Here is a 20,899-nt window from a genome sequence, read left to right on the forward strand (position 1 = left end):
CCCAATTTTCTCTAAGATTATAATACCGGTTTTAATTAAATAAGGGTTGAGTATTGTGGATTGTCAGACTTATTTTTGTAGTTCATTTTAAGGTAGAGTAATATGACAGTTTGACTTTCAGTTTCTTTTAACAGTATAAGGAAACAAAATAATAAAATTAGAAAATTCCCCTTTTCAAACTTTGTGAATAGTAACAATTTGTACAAGAAGGAAGTCTGTCATAGAGTTGAGAAGCATGTGTTTTCTTCTTATTGGAAACTCCAGGTATTACTGATTATTTTACACATGAACTTTAGGTTCCTCTAAACACTCTTCATTTTCAGTAGGATATTTTCTGGGGAAATAAAGCATTCTTTCAACTTCTATTTTCTAAAGAAATAATCCTTTTAGGCAAGAAAAGTTTTTTCTGCATTTACACTGAAATTAGCATGGAGAATTGTGCAATTTATAGTCATGTAATAAACTGAAAGCCTTTCTTATATGACCTGCCAAGAGTCCTTCCTTGACAAGCCTGATCATGGATAGACACATCATCCCATTAGGTTATAAAAGTCTCATCCACAATGTCAAGGTAAACAATTTAACCTCATGGCTTAAGTGTGAATCAGGTCAGTGAGGGCCCATTCCTGCTCTCGGGTTTGGGCAAAACTGTACAACACATCCTGATCTTGAGTTTGGTGTTTTTCTTTTTTCTTTTTAAAGATTTATTTATTTATACATACAAAAACTGAGGTACAGGCCAGATGTGTGGGAGGGTGAGAGGATTCACCAGAGACAGAGCGGGGAACAGAACAGGCAGACTGACAAAATACACTGCTGAGGGGAGCAACGGGCGAGACAGGAGAGGTCTGCTGTGCCATGTGGGTATCTCTGCACCCACTGGGATTGAACTGGCACTGCAGAGGCTGTGGACGGCTTCACAGTGCTGCTAGTTAGGTATTTTTCAATTTACTAAACTGTCATTGGCCGGTGAAGGTTTGTTAAAAATGCCTTAGGATTTTTATCTAAGATACTACTATGATAAGTCCATTCACCATCCTCTGGTATCTCAATTGATTTTTTCACTTAACACATTCTTTGTTTCCTTTTTCTGCGTTAAACTGTGTGAGTTTCTGTTTGCAGCCATTTATTCTTGTTGACCAACTACTTCCTTTAAATTCTTCCACTAGTTCTCAGAAGTGAAATCTACTGTTTCTCTTCCTGCCTGAAAACTGTTTTTCCATGTCCTTGGCTCCTTTACTTTCTGTGATTAAACACAGGTATCCCTCCAGGACCAACTTTCTCCTCAAGGCCCTCACCCATGCTAACCTGTGCACTTGGGTCCTAAGGCTTGATCCTTAGACCAGATCCTCAGGCCATCACTTGAATGTACTACTTTCAGAAAAAAAACTGAAGTAGTTATTACAGCACAAAAAAAAGAACTTTGTTGCACTTCCTTGCCCTACTTTTGTAGCTTAGTTTTTCTTTTTTTAATATTTTATTTTATATAATTCTTACATCATTTTTCATTTTTGCACAATGTATGCATTTTCATTTTGGTTATATTCCCCATACAATTGCACCCCCCCTTATTTTGACCCTAATCCTTCCTCTTCCCACCCCCCTCCCCGCCATAGTGTGTCTCTCGCTTATAGTTGCTTGTTGATTTTGATTTTTACTTTGTATTAATTAGTCTTTTTCCTGGTACCTTATTTAAGTTTTCTGAATTCCTGCTATGAGTGAGACATCTGGTATTTTTCTTTTTCTTTCTGACTTATTTCGCTGAGCATTATCCCTTCTAGCTCCATCCATGTTGCTGCAAAATGCATGTGTTTACTTCTTTGATTGCTGAGTAATATTCCATTGTGTATATGCACCACATCTTCTTGATCCAGTCATCTATTTTTGGGCATTTAGGTTGTTTCCATAGCTTAGCTATTGTAAATAGTGCTGCTATAAACATAGGGATGCAGGTGCCCTTTGAAGACTGGGAGAAAATTTTTGCACACAACACTAATGATAAATGACTGATCACAAAAATCTACAAAGAGCTGATGAGACTCAACAAAAACAAAGAAAATAATCCAGTCAATAAATGGGCAGAAGAGTTAAAAAGAAACTTCTCCAAAGAGGAAATGCAAATGGCCAACAGGCATATGAAAAAATGTTCAACATCACTTGTAATCAGGGAAATGTGAATCAAAACTACAATGAGATACCATCTTACACCAGTGAGAATGGCACATATTAAAAAAACTAGCAACAACAAATGTTGGCGAGGTTGTGGAGAAAAAGGAACTCTCCTGCAGTGCTGGTGGGAGTGCAAACTGGTCCAACCAGTATGGAAAGCTGTGTGGAGATTCCTCAACCTACTAAAGATAGAGTTTCCTTATGATCCAGCAATTCCACTCCTAGGTAGTTACATTTTTATTTCTAACTGTATATGGGGACACAACCGGTATTGAGCACCTGGGGCTCTATGTAGCTTACAGTAGTGGACTCCAGCCTCAGCCAGGGCCTCCTCTTCCAAATACCCACTCCATGGACCCCTTTATCTTCTCCTGCTCTTCTATTTTTTTCTTTATTTTCCCAAGGTTATGGATTGATAATTTCACTTTTCAAAAGAAATCTTGTCCTTTCAACATTTTAAATATCCAGATTCTTGCTATAATGCCCTTGAGTGAGTGAAGGATGTTTATGCTAAGCCCTCCTCCCACCCCGATTCTGCTTATTTTTCAGACATTTCTTTCCTCTGAAGGATTCACCAATTTCACATAAAGATGTTGAATTATTGGGCCTCCCTGGTGGAGCAGCAGGTTGAGCACAGCACTGTGAAACTGTCCACAGCCTCTGCAGAGCGGGTTCAATCCCAGACAGCCGCGGAGATACCCACATGGTGCAGCAGACCTCTCGTGTCTTGCCCGCTGCTCCCCTCAGCAGTGTATTTCAGTCAGTCTGCCTGTTCTGTTCCCCGCTCTGACTCTGGTGAATCCTCTCACCCTCGCGCTCATTAGGTCTGTACTACGGTTCTTGTATGCATGAATAAATAAATCTTTAAAAAAAAAAGATGTTGAATTATTTCCTTTGATTTATTCTTCAAATATAATGAGATTAAAATAATTATTTATAATATAATCTGTTTCTCTTTTTATAACACCTGGGATTTCCTTTTTCAAAGCCAGTTCTAATTCTCTAGTTCTTTTGCTCTCATAGATGTGCTAAGGAGCACTGAGGGATTTTTTCTATTTCCTATCAAGAAACTGCTGAAGTACATTTCAGTAGCAACAGACTGGCTTGGTCAACTATTTTTTGACTGTTTTACTAACTCTCCTGTGACCATATTTTCAAACCCAAGATGCTCTCTTGGCTTTGTGCACAGAAATTCCTTCTCCTTCTCCTTGCAGATCTTTCTACCAAGAGCCATACAAATACTCTGAGCTCTAGTATCAAAGGCTTATGGCTGACTATCCATTTCCTCTCAATCAAAGTATTTTGTTTTTCAAGGAAAAGTGATTAGCACCCATGGAACAAAAGGAGAGATGAGAGGTAAGGAAATAATAGAAAATTATTGAAATATTTGTTTCTCGAGGGGCAAGGACTCTTAAATACCTCCAAGTAGAGGTAGAAAAGAATAAGATGAAAAAGATAGTAGAACTGTTAGCTCGGAGAGGAAGATGATACCCATAACTGGAAGAGCTGAGGAAAAAGAGCAACGGTAGAGATGTGAATGAAGAGGACACGAAGAGAGTAGTTGAGAGGAAAGCCACACAGCCCAGCTGATAGGGGGCAAAATGGCCATGTGATGGACCCAGTCCACCAGGTCCTGGCATTTGTCCAGTTACTTTTTGGACCCAGGGTTGAATACTGTAGTGAGTAGAGAAGCAGATCTAGATCAGTAATGGAATCAAAGAATCACACCTAACTGCTCTTTCTCTCACCTTTGATCAAGTCTGTTGAGTCATGATTTGTACACCCAGGTGCTTGGAGTTCCCCACTTATCCATTGTCTCCAGGTACAAGACTGCAGGCAACTCCTGGGTACAATCTGTGCATCTTTTTGCTTTGAGGTATTCCTGCAAGTCCTGGTAGAAGCCTCTGTGTCCACACTAAGCGCTGTTCTCCTCATGTAACAGTTACTTAGTGGAAATAAGTTAGACACAGGTCCATAGGTGCACTCAGGACATCTGAGAACCATCAGTAATGAACAAAGTGCCTGACTTCCAGGGAATAACTTAAGCACTGGAGAGAAAAGAACCTAATATAAATTCATTAATTGTGAAAAAAAAAATAAAACCCTGTCCAGATACCATCTTAGACGACTCTGTGTAATTCACATTCGGTTTAGTCTCATAGTTTGAGAAGAATGAGCAATTGAGCTGACTCAAGGAGGACTCAGAGATGTGGTTTTAAAGACTTGGAATGTTTCATGACTCAAGTTCTCATTCAGCTTCCTTACAAGGTTCCAGAATAAAAGGAGTTGTTAGGCATCGGGCAGCAATGAAGGTGTGGTTAAGGGTCCTTCCTCAGGAAAAGCAAACATTGCTGCTAAGGAAAATTGAATCTGTCCCCAAGAATATAGGTTCAAGTTCTAAACCCCAGTACTTGAGAAAGTCACCTTATTTGGAAATAGAATCATTGTAGATATAATCAATTCAAGATGAGGTCATGCTGGAATAAGGTGGACCATTATCTAATATGTCTGGTGTTCTTATAAGAAGAGGAGAAAAGACACAGCCACACATACAAAATGGAGAATTTCACTTGAAGACAGAGACACCTGGGGAGAATTCTGGTGACAATGGGCATCAATTAGAGTGTTATATCTAAAGCCAAGGGAACACAGGAAGGGAAGAGACCGGTATGGAACAGTCCCTTTTAGAATTTTAGAAAGAACGTGGCACTGTCAACATCTTTATTTTGGACTTTTAGCCTTTGGAACCATGGGAGAATAAATTTAGTTATTTGTGGTAATTTGTTATAGGAGGAAATTCATATAGCTGCCCTGGAGCTGGAGCCACAGACACCTGTCTCTCACAATATCAGCCCCTCCTGGCCCCCAAACTCAGACCACAGACACAAACTCCAGACCATGCCTGTACCTCTGTGTGTGTGTGTGAGTGTGTGTGTGTGTGTGTGTGTGTGTGTGTTTGGAGGGGAATGTAAGATGTATGTTGAACCCTTACACTCTTTCCTACATATGGTCTGAGCTCAAGAACCTCTAGTTTAGTTTTTCTACCACATAGCCCCCTCTCTAATTCTTTCTAACCCCTTCTTCTAGGAGACTTCTAGAAATGGCTCCCGTCACTCTCCAGCCCTGGTAAGGTAAGGCTGGAATCACGTGACACATGTTTCTAATGAAGGGCCTGCCCCACTGAGCTGAGTCTCTTAACCACACAGCCTCTGACTGACCTGATGTTTGGTGCCGTCTCCTGGCTACTGAGCATGTACTTTCGACCTCAAAGTGGTCCTCTGAGGACAGAAAGATGCCCAGGCAGGCTCTCTAGTATATAATTGCCTATCCTAACTCCCTGCCCACCCCAACTAAGCCCCACTCTGGAGCCCAAGAAACCCTTCTTTGTCACCCAAATCAGTTATGGCGGCAGGCCCAACGATGCCAGATTTTGTCATACAACTGTCCTTGGCAAAAGTGAGAGCTAACTCTAGAATAAAGGTTTGAAACCCAAATCTAAATACCAATTGTTAGGCACTCACCACAAGGTAACTCAGTAGAAGACACAGATCACTTAAGTCTGCATAATTCATGGCACGTACTGAGAACAATGCCAGCTTGAATGGGCCATGCCACTTGTGGCCTCGGGCCACTGGCCATCTGTCCACACAGGCTGTGCTGAGCTACCCCAAGCTGGAGGGGACTAGTCATCCTCCACCTGCAGCCATTCTGGGTGAGTAGTTCCAGCATAGCCCTAGGACCCCTGGGGAATGGAAGGGCAGATGGCATCCTCCCTTCCAATTATAGGATCTGACAGGTTGATCTACCTGAGCTTACCTGCACTGCCCGTGTTCCTTGTCACACTCTGGGGTGGCAGCACCAATGGTACCCCTTCTGGAACAGTTGCAGCCTTTGCAGCCAGCCAGGGGGTGGAAGCTGAAGGAATGCACCTCACAAGTCTCACACCGGGGCCTGATGGTGCGGGGAGGGCAGAGGCACTTCCCTGTCATTTCCTCACACAGGCGCCCACCACAGTTGCATGCTGGCCAAGGAATAAAGAGATACACAAAGGGTTATAAGCCACCTGACTTCCAGGAGACGAGCACCCACTGCCAGGATTTCCAGAAGCTTCCAAAGAGGTCTGGGAGAAAGATCTCACTTTCCACTCACTATAGCATTAGTGATATGGTTGATCCAGTAGAAGCTTTCTTGGTGACAAGACAAATGTCCATGGCAGGCATGCTAAGGGAACTCTGGGGCCCAGCTGGGCCCACGGCCCAAACCTCTGTTTTGTAAGACACCCCAAGGGATATAAAAAAGGCTGTTTTTTAATGTCTGCTTTGTCCAGGTACCAACTCAAATGATTCACTCTACCATTGGGAAACGACCTAGTGGTTTTCATGGAGTTAAACCTAAAGGAAATATGAGGGAAAATTTCTCCCTCTATTTTCGAGTTCAGAGACAGCCTGCATCAGATGCATCATGCACATTTGCTCACAGGCTCCAGGCTCCACATCAATACAGTGCACTGAGCTGGGGTCAGGAAGGATGCAGCACCAGGTTCTCCCTAGGAGGCTGAGGCTGATCTCTGTGGAGGACTGTTTGCCACACACCCCTTACTGCCACCACATGACCTGGGCTGATGCTTTGTCTTAGGTAACAGGATGGTTCTTAAAGATTTAAGGACTTCTTGTTCAGGAAGCAGTATGCCCGTGTGACCATTGCTCTCCTCCCATCTCAACCGAGTTCTGCTTAGGTTGCAAAGACTGAAGGTCTTCTGCAAGGAAGAGGATTGAGCTGTCCAATATTTTGATGCTTATGGCTATGAACACTCAACTGCTTTGCCAAATGCATGAGTTGCATAGCATGAAAAACACAAATGTTTATCTCTAGAACCTTACTAATCAGTGTGGTCCCTGGACCACCAACATGGGCATCATCTGGGTGTTTATTAGAAATGCAGACTCCCAGGTCCAAGCCCAGGCCTCCTGATTTAGAGCCCGAATTTTCATAAGATCCTCTGGTAAATCTTCAGCACAGTGAGGTTTGAGAAGCCTTGCCCTAGATGAGCATCATCTCCTGGGCCCAGAGGTGCCTCTAATAATGCGAAAGTGCACTTACGCTTGCAGTGCGGGAATCCATAGTAGCCAGTTCGACAGCGGGTGCATTGTCTCCCGATGACACTGGGCCGGCATGGGCACTGCCCGCCCTCAGGGCTGCAGTGATGACCAATGGTGCCAGTGGGGTGGCACTCACAGGGCAGTGCGCCCTTGTGGTAAAGAGCCACCAGGGACCTGGCTGAATTCTTGCAGAATTGGGAGTCTGTCTGAGGGCTGTGGAGATAGAAACAGCACAGTGTCACCCTGGCAGATGTGCCCAGAAAAGGTCCCAACCTTTCTCTGCCTACTTGCCCCACCAAGCAGTGTTGAGGGTGGGAGAGACTCTGAGTCTGGAGTCTGGAAAGAAGCCCTTCCATCCCCCCATCTACTCCAGAACACTTCACAGGACTGATAGGTAGCAACATTTTGTGGCGGGAATAAAAGGGTGAAAATTCACCTATAGGATGATTTGTATGGTATGTGGATTAAATCTCAATAAATTAGTTTAAAAAAGAATATTCAGTATATAAGTGTAATAATATACCACCAACAATAATGAGGAGGCAAATTACTACCATGCATTGCATGTTGTTTGCTAGAAGCTTCGTCTACGTATTGCACAACCATAACCCCACAAGCACCCAACCAATTAGGCCTAAGCAGCATTTCATAGATAAGGCTACTATGCTTCTGGATGTTAAGGACATTTTCAAGGTCATAGAGCTATGTAGAGAAGCAAAACCTCAGCTGTTTAACTTCAGGGACTTCAGTCAATATTTTCTAAATTGGAGGCTCCTACCTACCAGGGTCCCCTGGAGCTCCTCGGCTCCTCAGAAACCTACAAGGGGGCAATTTGGGTCTTCAGAAGAGAATGTCAGAAGCCAATACTCAGGGCTGTCCTAAGCTCCTGGCATTCAGGGACCTGAGGAAAGAGGATGTGTAGGTCCATGTCTCTGTGACTCTCCTCACTTAATCAGATGGCGAAGAATATTGAGAATCAGGGCTAACATACTTCTCCAGTGGACAGAACCCTGTTTAGTGTCTTGTAGGAATCTCAGTTGGTCAACAGAAAGCAGCTAAGAAGAAGATAACTTCCTCAGCAACCTGTGGGTCCTACCTTTATAGGTATAACTCAGTTATGAAGATTGAGGAGGACAATCTTACCCAGAGGTCTTCTGGGGAACACGTGTATCCTGGGAAGGACATCTCCCTCCCCAAACCTGGGATTCACTGCCACTCCTTTCGGTGCCCAGAAAAAGAAGACAGACCCAACACCAGCCCCTCCCCGGGCCTTGCTGGGACAGGACTATGGGAAAGCCTCTTGCATTCCAGGGCCTTCCCACAAAGTGATACTTACTCAATGTAAAAACTGTTTCCTCCACAATTGTCAATAAATTCGAATGATTTGTCTACTGTTTTTTTGTGAAGTATCTGGTAGTCATAATTTTCAGCAGGCACCACTAGAACACGGACCTAAAGGAAACCCATCAGCATGCCTTAGCATTTCCAACAACAGGTCACACCACACCCACAACTATGCACTATACTCAATCTTCATTAAGTTCGATGTTCCTTATTGTTAAGCCCAAAAGCAAATGAAACAGGATTTATGAACAAACAATTATGAGAACAGCCTTCAGTAAGAATTAAAGGCTCACCCAGTGTTCCTGTTTGGGAGACAGCAATGAGTACAGATCCCTTGGGGCAGTTGCCCAGAGAAGCAGTAGTCTGAGGTGCTGAGGGGGACAGGAGCCCCAGAGGTATGCAAGGGCCAGTTAGGACAGCCAGAGTCCCATGTGATGCCTGTCCGAGGTACCTCTGGGGCTCCAGAAGCTACTGTTTTACATTTTTAATGGTGAACAAACTGAAAAGGCAGGACCAATGTGGAAACTCGCGATGTCACTTGCCCCTGAAGTCTGTATCCCAACTAATGCTCTCTCATGATTAATTGTAGCTTGTCTTTAAAAGCTCTCTTGGGCCTCTCTGGTGGTGCAAGGAGTTGAGCACAGTACTATGAGCTGTCTGAGGCCTCTTCAGCATGAGTTTGATCCTCAGCCAGCCAGGGAGCTACTCACTTGGCACGGCAGACCTCTCCTGTCCTGCCCGCTGCTCCCCTCAGCAGTGTACTTCAATAATCTGCCTGTTCTGTTCCCCACTTTTTCTCTGGTGAATCCTCTCACCCCCCACACCTCTGACTTTCACCCCAGTTCTTGTACGCATAAACTAAATAAATCTTAAAAAAAAAAAAAGTTCTCTAGTTCACTGGAGCCACAGAAATTAGCTAATGCCAGTAGTAAATGTGCCAGGGAATGTCAAATATCCTTGTCAACTACTCACCATCTTAAACAGAGCACAGAGAGCCTATTGCTCTCACACTATTCAGTTCAATAGAGTTTGCCAAGCACTGTGTGCAAGGTGGGATTCTAGGCACAGAAGATACAAAATGAATAAATTCAGGTCCTGCCCTCAGAAGATTATATTTCAGACAGATGAGGCATAAATTAGGAACTAGAGGGCACAGTGCAGGGTCTGGGCAGTGCTTCCTGGTGTTTCGGATGCTTCTCAGGTGCATGAGCCCATCTGCCATGGTAATGATCAAAGTAGGGGTCTTCTGGGCTATGTAAGGACAAAGTTTGAGGGACTTGTAAGGTCTGTTGTTAATAGAGATCTGCAGGAGACAGTCCCATATTGGGCCTGGTGCTCAGGAGAGACCAGAGATTAACTCGCAGATGTGGATGTCATTCCCAAACAGAAGAGAAGAATAACAACAGGTGCCAAAGATCTTATCCACAGAGAAATGATGAGCCAAGGTGGCTCAGTGTCCAACCCAAGGGAATGCCAACACGTGGAGACTGTGGGAAAGAGAATTCCCTGGAGGAACATTAGAGAAGGTGGGCAGGGCTGAGAGAAAGTTAGGAAACCCCCACAAAAGCAGTTTCAAGGACAAAAACATGTTAAATGCTTCTGAGAAAGACCAGTCCAATGAAAATTGAGACACTCACTCATTAGAGCTCCTTGAGGGGGAGTTTTTTCTTTCTATTCACATCTCTATTATTATAATTTCCCTTAATTTTAATTGTCATACACTTTTTTTTTTTTAAAGGAGGGTGTCATTTAAACATTTTCCTATGGATATCACTTGAATGCCTTGGAGGAATTATTGTCATAAGCCAAACAGACATGCAACATGTTCAACCAAGGCAACCATGTGAAGAGAAAACTGAGGGACAAGCAAACATACCAGTACTAAGGACTTTCCTTCTGGAATCTTCACAGTCACGGCCACCTCAGGCTCTGAGACATCAAACTCAATCTGATCTCCGGAGATCACTTGGTCTCGGCAACCAAGCATGTGGGGACAAAAAGAGGCCTGGAAGACACCTGGGGACAGAGAGAGGCATTCCTGTCACTCCACTGCAAGCCCGTGTGAGCCAGCAGCTGAGGTCACGCACCCAGCTCACCTGGCCACTTCCTCCCGCCTTCCACAAGCACATGCGCGGGAAACTGTGGGTGCTCTGGCTGATGAAAGTGGATGACAAAGACATATGGGCCCAGGCGTGGTACCAGTCCTCTCAGAGTCACTTGGCTCTAGGGATAGAAAAAAGGGGGGAATAAAACCCCTCAAGTTGAAGAACTATGAGTAATTAGAATCCCAGCACATTTCGAGGTTAAAAAACAAATATATTAACCCAAGCGAAGTAAAAACCTATGTTCACACGAGACCTTCACTTGAATGTTGATAGCAGCTTTATTTGTAACCACCAACACTGGGAACTAAACAAACACCCCTTAACTGTAGAATGGGTAAAAAACTGTGGTACAGTAACAAATGTTCCTGAAGGGAGTATGATTTGATTGGTACAACCAATTTGGAACACTGGCAATATTTGCCAAAGTCATTTGCACTCCTGGGTCCATACAGAAATGCATATGCTTGCCAAAAGACTGCAAGCTTGACTGTAAGCTCAGCTTGGAACAACCATACAATAAAGAAGCTCCATTTTTGATGCTTGACCTCTGACAGTTTTCAAGTCCTATAACTTACGTTTTCCTTTTGCCCCACACCTGGACAAACAAATAAGAAAGCCCTGGTGCTCATCACTGACTTAGCACAATCAGGAAGTTCAAACCACATAGATTCTAACCCAAAGAAATGGAAGCCATTACCCTGCATCCCCCCAATTCCCCCCATACCCACCAAACACAGCGAAAACCCAAGGCACAGCTTCCTTTTGCTCAGACTTGAATGTGAGCCCTGCTCTCTCCAGAAAGCCTATGTCAGAAATGTCTTTTCAAATCCTCCCAAAAAGTACAAGAATGCAACAACAATAAATGATCATCCTCATCTTCCTATGACAGGAGAGGCTAAGTAACTAGCTGAAGTTCACCCACTAATTTGGTAGCAAACCCACAACTAGAGCTCCAGCAAGTGGTTTTTCAATTCACTTCCCCTACTGTTTTAGGCTGCATTTCCCATATGGAGTCTTATTAAATTTTCTTTGTCAAGTACTGTTAATTTCTTAACTTGATGCAATGGGAATTGACAGAAGCCATCACACTAAGGTTATAAGGACATACATCACAACAAACGCTACGTTCTGTGATTTTATAGTATACAGTGAAAAAATACATTTCTTTCCTATATTTCATTTTTGTGCTCTGGAGGATACATGGAGAAATATTTATTGAGAATTTCCTATGCTGTCACATAGTGGATACAAAAAAAATTGTTAGCCACAGCAGCTACTGTAAAAATGCTTACTATCTAACTCGGGAGAACAAGGGATCTTCAGTAGCCCATGAAAATGTGAGGTGTCACATGATGGGTCATGAAAAAAATGCCAAATAACTGTATAAACAGAGATAGAAGAAGGAAAAAGAACAGCAGGATGGGGAGTGTGGGATCCCCAACCCCCTTGTTCTCAAGGATATTGTCTTGGCATGCAGAGTTACTGCTGGTCAAGCAAAAAGGTAGAGTCAGGCAAGGCGCCTCTCACTAAGGGCAAAAGGCCTGGTATGAGGAACATACTGGGAAACCAATATCTGCTCAAAACAGCAGGCAGATTTTATGGCCAGATTAGCAAAACCAGCTAGATGACCTTAACAGAAAGTTAAGTGAGAACAGGACCTAGAGATAGGATTTTTTGTTCAGTGGGAACAATGGAGCCCCCGCAGCCAACAGCCTTTATTCACTGACTTCCCATCTTGTGCCAGCAATTATGCATCACCAATGCACATCCACACCAGAGTAGATTCCTCCACCGTCCTTGCCTGCCTTCCTTGACCCTGATCCTCTATAAATGTGAGACCTCCTTGTAAAGGGGTGCCTCTTCCTGAGGTGTGGCCCCTCTAGGTCTCTCTGCTTGGACTTTGAGTTCTTTCTTCTGTCCTGCACCTCGAGGTAACAGGGGGGTCAGAGACAGGATTGACCATATGATGCCTCTGCCTAGGATTCTCCACAGTTGAGAGGAGAGATGTTCAAACTTTAGGTGCATCTGAATCTCCTGGAGAGTTTGTTAAAACAGACTTCTGAGGTTCTGATTCAGTCTGAATTTGCATTTCATTTGTGGATGCTGTTGGAATGATGGGGCAGAGGTGGGGGGGGCAGTGTCACACTTTGAGAACCAATAGTTTAGAAATAACACATAGGTGGGTGGGGTGGGGGGTTGGGGGGTCCTACCTGTGGCGCCTTCAAGGTGACTCCAGTGACAGTGTCAGCAGAAGGAAACTGGGGTGGGAGTGGGGAAGACCCACCACTTGGGATGTGAAAAATTAATGCTGTTGGAGGAGTTTCCGGGGCCAGGGAGACACAAGTAGCACTGAAAAATAGAATATCTGAAAATAACCCAAATGGAAGAGCCATACACTGGTCAAGATACAGACTGAGCATAAGGCCACGTGAGCCTCAAAAGGATCCAGTCTGGAGGGAACCTTGGTTCTATAAAGACAGTGCAATTGGCCAAATAAATTCCAGACACTTGCTCAATACAATGAGCTAAGACAGGGAAGAAAAAAAATCTTCATTCTGATGAAAAGTGAAGTTAGAGAGAAATGCATAAAAACTTCCCTTCTACAACTAATATTTATTGTTGAATAAGAACAATGCAGTGAAACATTTTTATTCACTTCTAAACATAAATATCGACATCAACCATATAAAAACAAAGAGAGGACATACACATCCTTTGTTTTAGGCAAAGCCAGATTTCATTGTTTTGGTAGTTTTTACCATCATAACCATGTGCACAAGATATCATCACTGTGTATATAAGTTATTTTTGAATTTACATCAAAACAACCCCGCCTCAATAAGCTTTGGCTAGATAATTCTCATAATGTAGTCACTCTTTTTTTTTTTTTTTTTAATGAAGTGCCTCAGACAGAGATTAAAGGGCTGGAACAAAATGAGTCTTTATTAGTGCTCAAAGTAGAAGTCAGAGTACATGCCCTGGAGGGTGAAGCTTAACCATTTCCCCCAGATACATGGTGTCAACTTCCCGATATGGAAATCTGGAAATGTTGCTGGGGTATATGATTTAGCTGGGTTTTTATTTTTTTAATCCATCACGAGGCTTTAGCACACTGACCTAGGATCACTTAGGAAGTGAAGTTAAAGTTGCAGCCTTATATAAGCGCAAAGTAGTATCTCTCAGAACAGAAAGAAGGGGAAGAAGCAGCAAACATATTACCTTTGATTAACTATTTGCCCGTAACTGGCAATGCATTTGACTTGAGGTCTCAAATATTCAGTTGAGAATTCTTCAATGGGTATGATACATATCTGATGCTGTTGAGTAAATACAATATAAAGAGATTCATCACAGTTATGAGTGAAACCATGGGAAGGGCAAAAAAACTAAAAAAGCTGTTGAGTAAAGAATTCATTCAGAGCAATTATAGTTGTTAAAGTAGTAAAAACTACAGATGGTACTCCCTGTGGTATGTTTGGTAAAACAAATCCTTTTCATTATTATATAGGATTACTGAATAAATTGCTCAGAATAATTACATAAATAATTACATAAATAAACGTTCAAAACAACTCTTAGTGGTTTTTAGTGCCTGTTTATTTCCCCCCTCCTGCCCAGGGCCGAAGCTGTCTCTTAGATACCTTGGAAAAGAGATGGGGGAGGTTGGGGTGTGGTGGACAGCCAGGGAGACTGCTGCTCAGAGAGAGGGCAGCTCCTTCTAGAAATAATCCTTCATAAAAGATGACTTGTATCCCTGTCACATTTGGACTCCTGAAGCAACTGTCTCCAGAGCTAGCATTTGAATCACAAAAGAAACTTGGTCATCAGTGTCTCAATAGTTTTAATTTTAAATCAAAATTGTACTATTGCCAGCTTGATCACAAAGTTCTTCAGTAACAGCAACAAATTTTTTTATTGAACAACTACTATGTGCCAGTCAAAGAGACGGGGGATCCCGCAACCCTTGCCCTCATGAAACTTAGATTTCATCAGCCTTGACTCTGAAGACATTACACTATTTCAAAAAGGGCAGACTTATGCTTAAAAGGTAAAGATACAGCTCCATTATAATTTCCAAAGATGAAGAGGTTATAATTTACTTGGATTATTATGTTTAAAAAGAGAGTTGTAATTTTAAAAAGAAAGTCTTAAATTATCACATATTTAATATGATCATTTTAAAAAGCTCAATCCCAGGTACTTATTAAGAGAAAACTCAAAGTTTTTAACACGTCAGTCACAAATATTTAAAACAGGTTTGCCTGGCATTTCCCAGGGTATAATACACACTTCATATTAGTAATAACAGGAAGTTGCTTCAGACTTAGATAGCCTTACATTCCCTGAAATATTTATTGTAAATCTCACCACTCCTTCCTAGCCCAGATCCACTGCCTGTTTAATTTTAATTCTCCCTGTTCAAGCAGTGCTGTTAAGAGGGTGGGCATTAATCTGACAGACACGGCCTTTTAACACTTAACAGCATACAGGCTTCCCCTGCTTTTTTGAAAGTTTGCTTCACACTACTTCTCTTTTACAAAAGACCTTATTAGTACTTGTTTTTGCTACCTGAAAGAAATCCCAAGAGGATTTTCACTTTTATGACAAAAAGCAAAAAGTGAAAATTGTGCGCAATGGTTGTTTTGCAGCAGCTATTCTGGAGGCAGTGAGAATGGCCAAGCTTCTTTATCCCATCACTCTTGCTTTTACTACCTTAGTGTTATTTTTCATGTTATTTTTTTTTTTAAAGATTTATTTATTTATTTATTTATACAAACACTGGGTACAGCCAGAAGTGCGGGAGGGTGAGAGAATTCACCAGAGCCAGAGCGGGGACCAGAGCAGGCAGGAGGACCGAAGTACACTGCTGAGGGGCGCAGCGGGCGGCAGGAGAGGTCTGCGTGCCATGTGGGACCCTCCTCTGGTGGCCGGGGAGCAGCCTGGGATCGAACCGATGCTGCAGAGGCTATGGGCAGCTTCGCAACCCAGCGCTCAACCGCTGCGCCACCAGGGAGGCCCTTTCATGTTATGTTTTATCTGGTTATTTTGGGGTTAGTTTTGGGGTCTTGGAATACTAAAAAATTATTTCATATAAATTAATGGTAATTGCTTCTTCACTTTACATCATTTCAGCTTATAGAGGAAGAAATACTCTACTTTTGGATAGCAGGGAAATCTGCACAGTTAATTAACTGAATAATATTCTTTTTGAAATAGAATAACAATAATAACATTAATGAAATAAAAATACCAGGTAATTACAACTTTAAAATTTCTGAAGGAATTTTGCAAGGACACAATAATAAAATGGAGAAGAACATAAACAGTAATTAATGACATTTCTCTACATCAGCAATAATAAACTAGAAAGTATAATAATATACCAGGAAACATTAATAAACTAGGAAGTATAATGACAAAAGATATTTCCTTCAGAAGAGTAGCAATGAATGATATAAGATTTTGTGAGATATATCCAAATCTGACGATTAAACTTTATTGGATACTTTAAAAAAGGCTTCAACAAACAAAGGGGTAAAGTCAGATTTCTAGATGGGAATAACAAACATCATGAAACCGGTGAGTTGTCAGAGATTAATGTCATAGATGAGATACAAAATCCTAGCAAAATTGTAATAAACTTAAATAGAAATCAACAAAACGCTTCTAAAAATCACTGGACAAAATTGGCATACCAGAAAGAATCGGGCTGAGTGTGCTTTGAGCTGAATGTCTGCATCCCCTAGCAGCTCCAACACGGCCATGACGTCCTGGCCATCCGTCATGGTACTCCGGCAAAGGATACTGCAAGAGGGAACACAGCTTGCTCAACCCCATGTGCCTGGCCCCTGCTTTCCCTCACTTTGTGCTTCATATCATCTGGCGGATTGCTCGTCTGTTTCTCCTGCTTATAACCCCGTGAACAACAGTGACTTTTCCTGCACAAGGAATTAAGAGGGAGGCAGCCCACAGCCTCTAAGGGAAAAGGCGCCTGCCTATTGTGACCTGAGCTACACTTCTCAGGTAAAGGCCTTGCTCACCTTCTCCATTCTGCTTTATGGAATACTTGGTTTCCTCATCTGGAGAAAGAGTACAGGGTTAGTGATATCTGACCCCTAAGTCACAGACTTCTCAGAAATTTACAGATATTCTTGATACCGTCATCTACTGAAGTTGCCCACTGGCCTCATGATGAGCCTTCTATGCCTCATCAGGAAGTGTGGCTGCCTGACTCCAGTCCAGAAACCCACAGTTGGCCCTTGGAAGCTCAGTCAGTTCCTCATCCTTCTTCCTCACTTCTACCAGGATGCCATCAGGTGAAATGCAGGGCTTGAAGATGCTTAAAAGATCACCATTTAAACAAAAGAATACACCCTAAGGATAAAACCCTTAGGAGGAAGTATTTTTTGAGGAATGCTTCTGACTTCATGCTCTGTGGCAACTTTTCTGATGTAAGTATGATTTGGAATTAGAGACATTAAAACAAAATAATTATCTCTGGGAAATATTTGAAATAATGTATGCAGTGACTCTTTTGGTAAAGATTAAAATGAGATAGTGCATAAAATCCAAGCACAGTTTGTGGCATATATTAAAAACTCAATCAACAGTCATTTTCTTTGGTGTATGTGTGTGGGTATGAGTGTGTTTATCAATTAAAGTGCATTCCTTTTGGAGTCAATCACAGACCTGGAAGTTAAATATAGCGATTCACTTACATTTAGTTTATTTCTATACTCTGTTAAATTCTTACTAAGTATAGAACTGATAACTGGATTGATTTAATCAGTAATGATCACTTCTTAGGGAAGGCAGATCAGATTTATTGAATGCAATGTTGAAAAGTACTATTTCTGTTTTTTTAATTGGGATTTTTTTTTTTTAACACCATAGTTAAAACTCACTTGAGAAATGCTGGAAAGATTCAAACCTCAGCAGGAAAGGCTGCAAGGCTAAAAGGACCTATTATTTAAAATAGGTTTTGGGGGGCCTCCCCTGGTGGCGCAGCGGTTGAGCGTTGGGCTGAGAAGCTGTCTGCAGCCTCTGCAGCACTGGTTCGATCCCCAGCCACCGGGGAAGGGTCCCAAATGGCGCAGACCTCTCCTGCTGCCCCTTGCTCCTCTCAGCAGTGTACTTCGTCAGTCTGTTCTGCTCCCTGCTCTGGCTCTGGTGAATTCTCTCACCCTCCCACGCTTTTGACTGTACCCAGTGCTTGTATAAATAAATAAATAAATCTTTAAAAATAAAATAAAATAGGTTTGGGGGTCAAATATTTTCTAATTTTTTTTTTGTGGGACCCTCACCAGTGGCCGGGGATCGAACTGGCACTGCAGAGGTTGTGGGCAGTCTCACAACCCAGCACTCAACTGCTGCGCCACCAGGGGAGGCCCTATTTTCTAATTTTTGAACTCCGGTACTTGTATAGTCTGTTCATTTTCACTTGGTCACACCACTGGCAAAGCATGGAAAAAGGAAATATGTTCAATAAGTGAAAAAACACTTTTGAGACTTTCCTGAGAGCAGTAACATAGATAAAATCCTAGTTGAATACAATTCTAAGCATAGAGACTGGAACTTTGGTGTTGTGCTGTCTAAAGAGCCCAAATGAAGTACAAAATATATATAGTTCTCCCCCCAAAATGCGATTCAGACCAAGATCTTGAAACAACTGCTTATGGAATCCTGAAAGGGTGTCGTTTCTCTCTAGTTTTGAAATCACTCCTCTGTTTGGCAAGGATATTCTCAGTCTTTTCTGAAATGACTCAGAGAATCACTGGGGTCATTATGGAAAGCTCCGGCAGTTCCCTCAACCATCTCCCTTTGTATCCAGGAGGAGCTGGGCTCAAGCCATGTGACCTGGAAGGTGGAAGGTGTCAGTCCTGTGGCCGTGCGGTGGCCCATCCATCTAGAAGTGCATGTTCCAGTGGTTGCTGATGTCACCAGTGGCTGATTATTATTATCAGGTAATGACATAATATTCTGGGGAATATTTTGGGCCATGTGATACTCCCATTAAAGATCCACATACAATTACATTCTTGTTTTTTATTTTTGTTTTTGATATTACCCCAGAGACGAGAGCTGATTAGATTTTTAAAACAAGACTTCATAGTTTCCTTTTAGGGGTGGTGCAGAGTATGATGTTGATTCAATAATCGTATCTTCAAGTCTCGTAAAAGTGTTCTTTCTAAGCAACTAAAAGTAAATCTTTTCATAAGGTGTTTCATTTGCAAAATAGAACTACTTCAGGCCATTGAGGGCTTGACCAAATGCAACATGGAAGTAAAGGTAATAAAATGTTCAAGGTCTTGGCCAAAAACTGGGTGGGGTCATTGTAATTCGCTATTTGCTACCTCAAGGGACTCTGACTTTCACTGCCATTTATTATAAAGTTACTTTCATGTGGCAACGTCCCTTCCCTGATTCCTTAACTGAAGCATATTCCAAACATTTCATATATCTTGAAATATTACGCAAAGAAAACAAACTTCAATGAATCCTTGTCAGAGCTCATGGAAGAGACAAACTTCATCTGGCTGAATGTTAAAATTCTTTGTCAAATTATTATTCACCTGATGATCATCAAACATTAATCATCCTCAGTTCTGAAGGGTGTGTTGTGAAGGCGTGGGCACCGACGAACGTTTTAAGAATTAGTTTTTTTCCTTATACCACACTGTGTTTGGGGTGAGAGCATTAAGTTCATTGCACCACAAAGAGGTGATAGAGGATAATATTGAAAGTTTGGGTTGCTTTGTGATTCTGCGCCGAAATCATAAGTAGAACATACAGCTGTTCAAGAAAATGCAACATTTTCATCAAGCTGCCCACAGAGAAGCCTCCCAATAGCTTCACTGGAGTGGATTGTGCAAATAGTCAAGGTCAGCTTCAAAAAGGAAACAACTTCCAGTTCATATAATAACCAAGGTTCAAAAAACAGACCATCCAAATGTTCAGTTACAGGAAAATCCCTGGGGGCAGGGCTGGTTACCTGTACTTGCAGCTGTAGATGTTCACCTGTCCTGTCAGGGCAGACCCGGCGCTCTCCACATTGATCTCAACCATAGACAGCTGGTCTACTTCCGTGGCATATTCAACCACGACCACGTAGTGGCCCACCTGAGGGACCTGCAGCCGCAGATGCAGTTCCACCTGTCAGAGCCCAAGCAGACAGACCATCATGCCAACGTGCAGTACACTGGATGCATTTGCATAGGCAGCAGGGGGAGAAATGCTGAGCAGACACTTGGAAATTGCTTTATACATCCTTATGGTAAGAAATGTGGTCCTATAGGTCAGGGTGACTGATAAAATACAGGATGCTCCATTAAGTTTGAAATTCAGATAAATAACAAATAATTATTTATCTGGAATTCAAGTTTAATGAGTCATCCTGTCTTTTTATTTCTTAAATCAACCCTACTTCTAGGGACTTCTACTCCTTCTACCATATATTAATTTGCCTTGTTTCTTGAGGTAAAAGACAACTCTAAAACTTGATGTGTAAAAAGGAATTTCCATGAGGGGATCAGAAAAAAGGAAGTAGGCCTTGAGGATCTTTAACTGTTGTTTAATCTAAAAGGAAACTTTAAATTATATAACTGAAAATAATGTAAAAGTGACACACCCTCCACTCCTGGGATTATGATTAATAATCATACTTCCAAGCCACTAGCTATAAATACACACATATATATACTACCTTTGTGCTCATAGTAGGCATCAGGGATGATTTTGCGCCATGAACAAAGCTGAGCAGGTGCAACAGAATCCACATGACCCACAAAGCCAACAATATTTACTAGCTAGCCATACAGAAAATGTATGTCATCTGCCATCACCTACGGCTTAGGAGGTTGGAGTCTGGAGTCATACTCCCTCCACCTGTGTGAGGTTAAGTACTTGAGTAAGTACTTAACATCTGTGTGCCTCCCAAAAATGATAACAAAAGTACAAACTTCTTAAGATTGTTATGAGGATTAAATGAGTTAATATATGAAGAGCTTTAGGAACTGTATTTGGCACATCAGTATTTCATGTGTCTATCAGTACCTACAGATATACTTCATTTTTCTAATGATTGCCTACCATTTCCAACTATGAATATAAATTAATTTATTTAATTAAACCTCTGGTGATGAAACTTAGGTTGTGTCTAATTTTCCCTACAACTTATAGTAC

At 42.1% G+C, this 20,899-nt stretch overlaps 1 protein-coding gene across 1 annotated transcript in view; it reads right to left on the reverse strand.

Moving 5' to 3' along the window:
• Positions 1-20,899, reverse strand: part of LAMA3 (laminin subunit alpha 3) — a 262,122-nt gene that overhangs the window by 106,927 nt on the left and 134,296 nt on the right. The window contains 9 exon segments of the mRNA XM_037508729.2: positions 5,986-6,190; positions 7,270-7,481; positions 8,605-8,720; positions 10,489-10,628; positions 10,709-10,835; positions 12,928-13,066; positions 13,937-14,034; positions 16,414-16,522; positions 19,710-19,870. Of these exon segments, the coding sequence (XP_037364626.1) occupies positions 5,986-6,190; positions 7,270-7,481; positions 8,605-8,720; positions 10,489-10,628; positions 10,709-10,835; positions 12,928-13,066; positions 13,937-14,034; positions 16,414-16,522; positions 19,710-19,870 (1,307 nt within the window).

The sequence above is a fragment of the Talpa occidentalis genome, unplaced genomic scaffold, assembly GCF_014898055.3.
Source record: "Talpa occidentalis isolate TD23 unplaced genomic scaffold, MPIMG_talOcc4v2.1 talOcc4.13, whole genome shotgun sequence".
Lineage (NCBI taxonomy): Eukaryota > Metazoa > Chordata > Mammalia > Eulipotyphla > Talpidae > Talpa > Talpa occidentalis.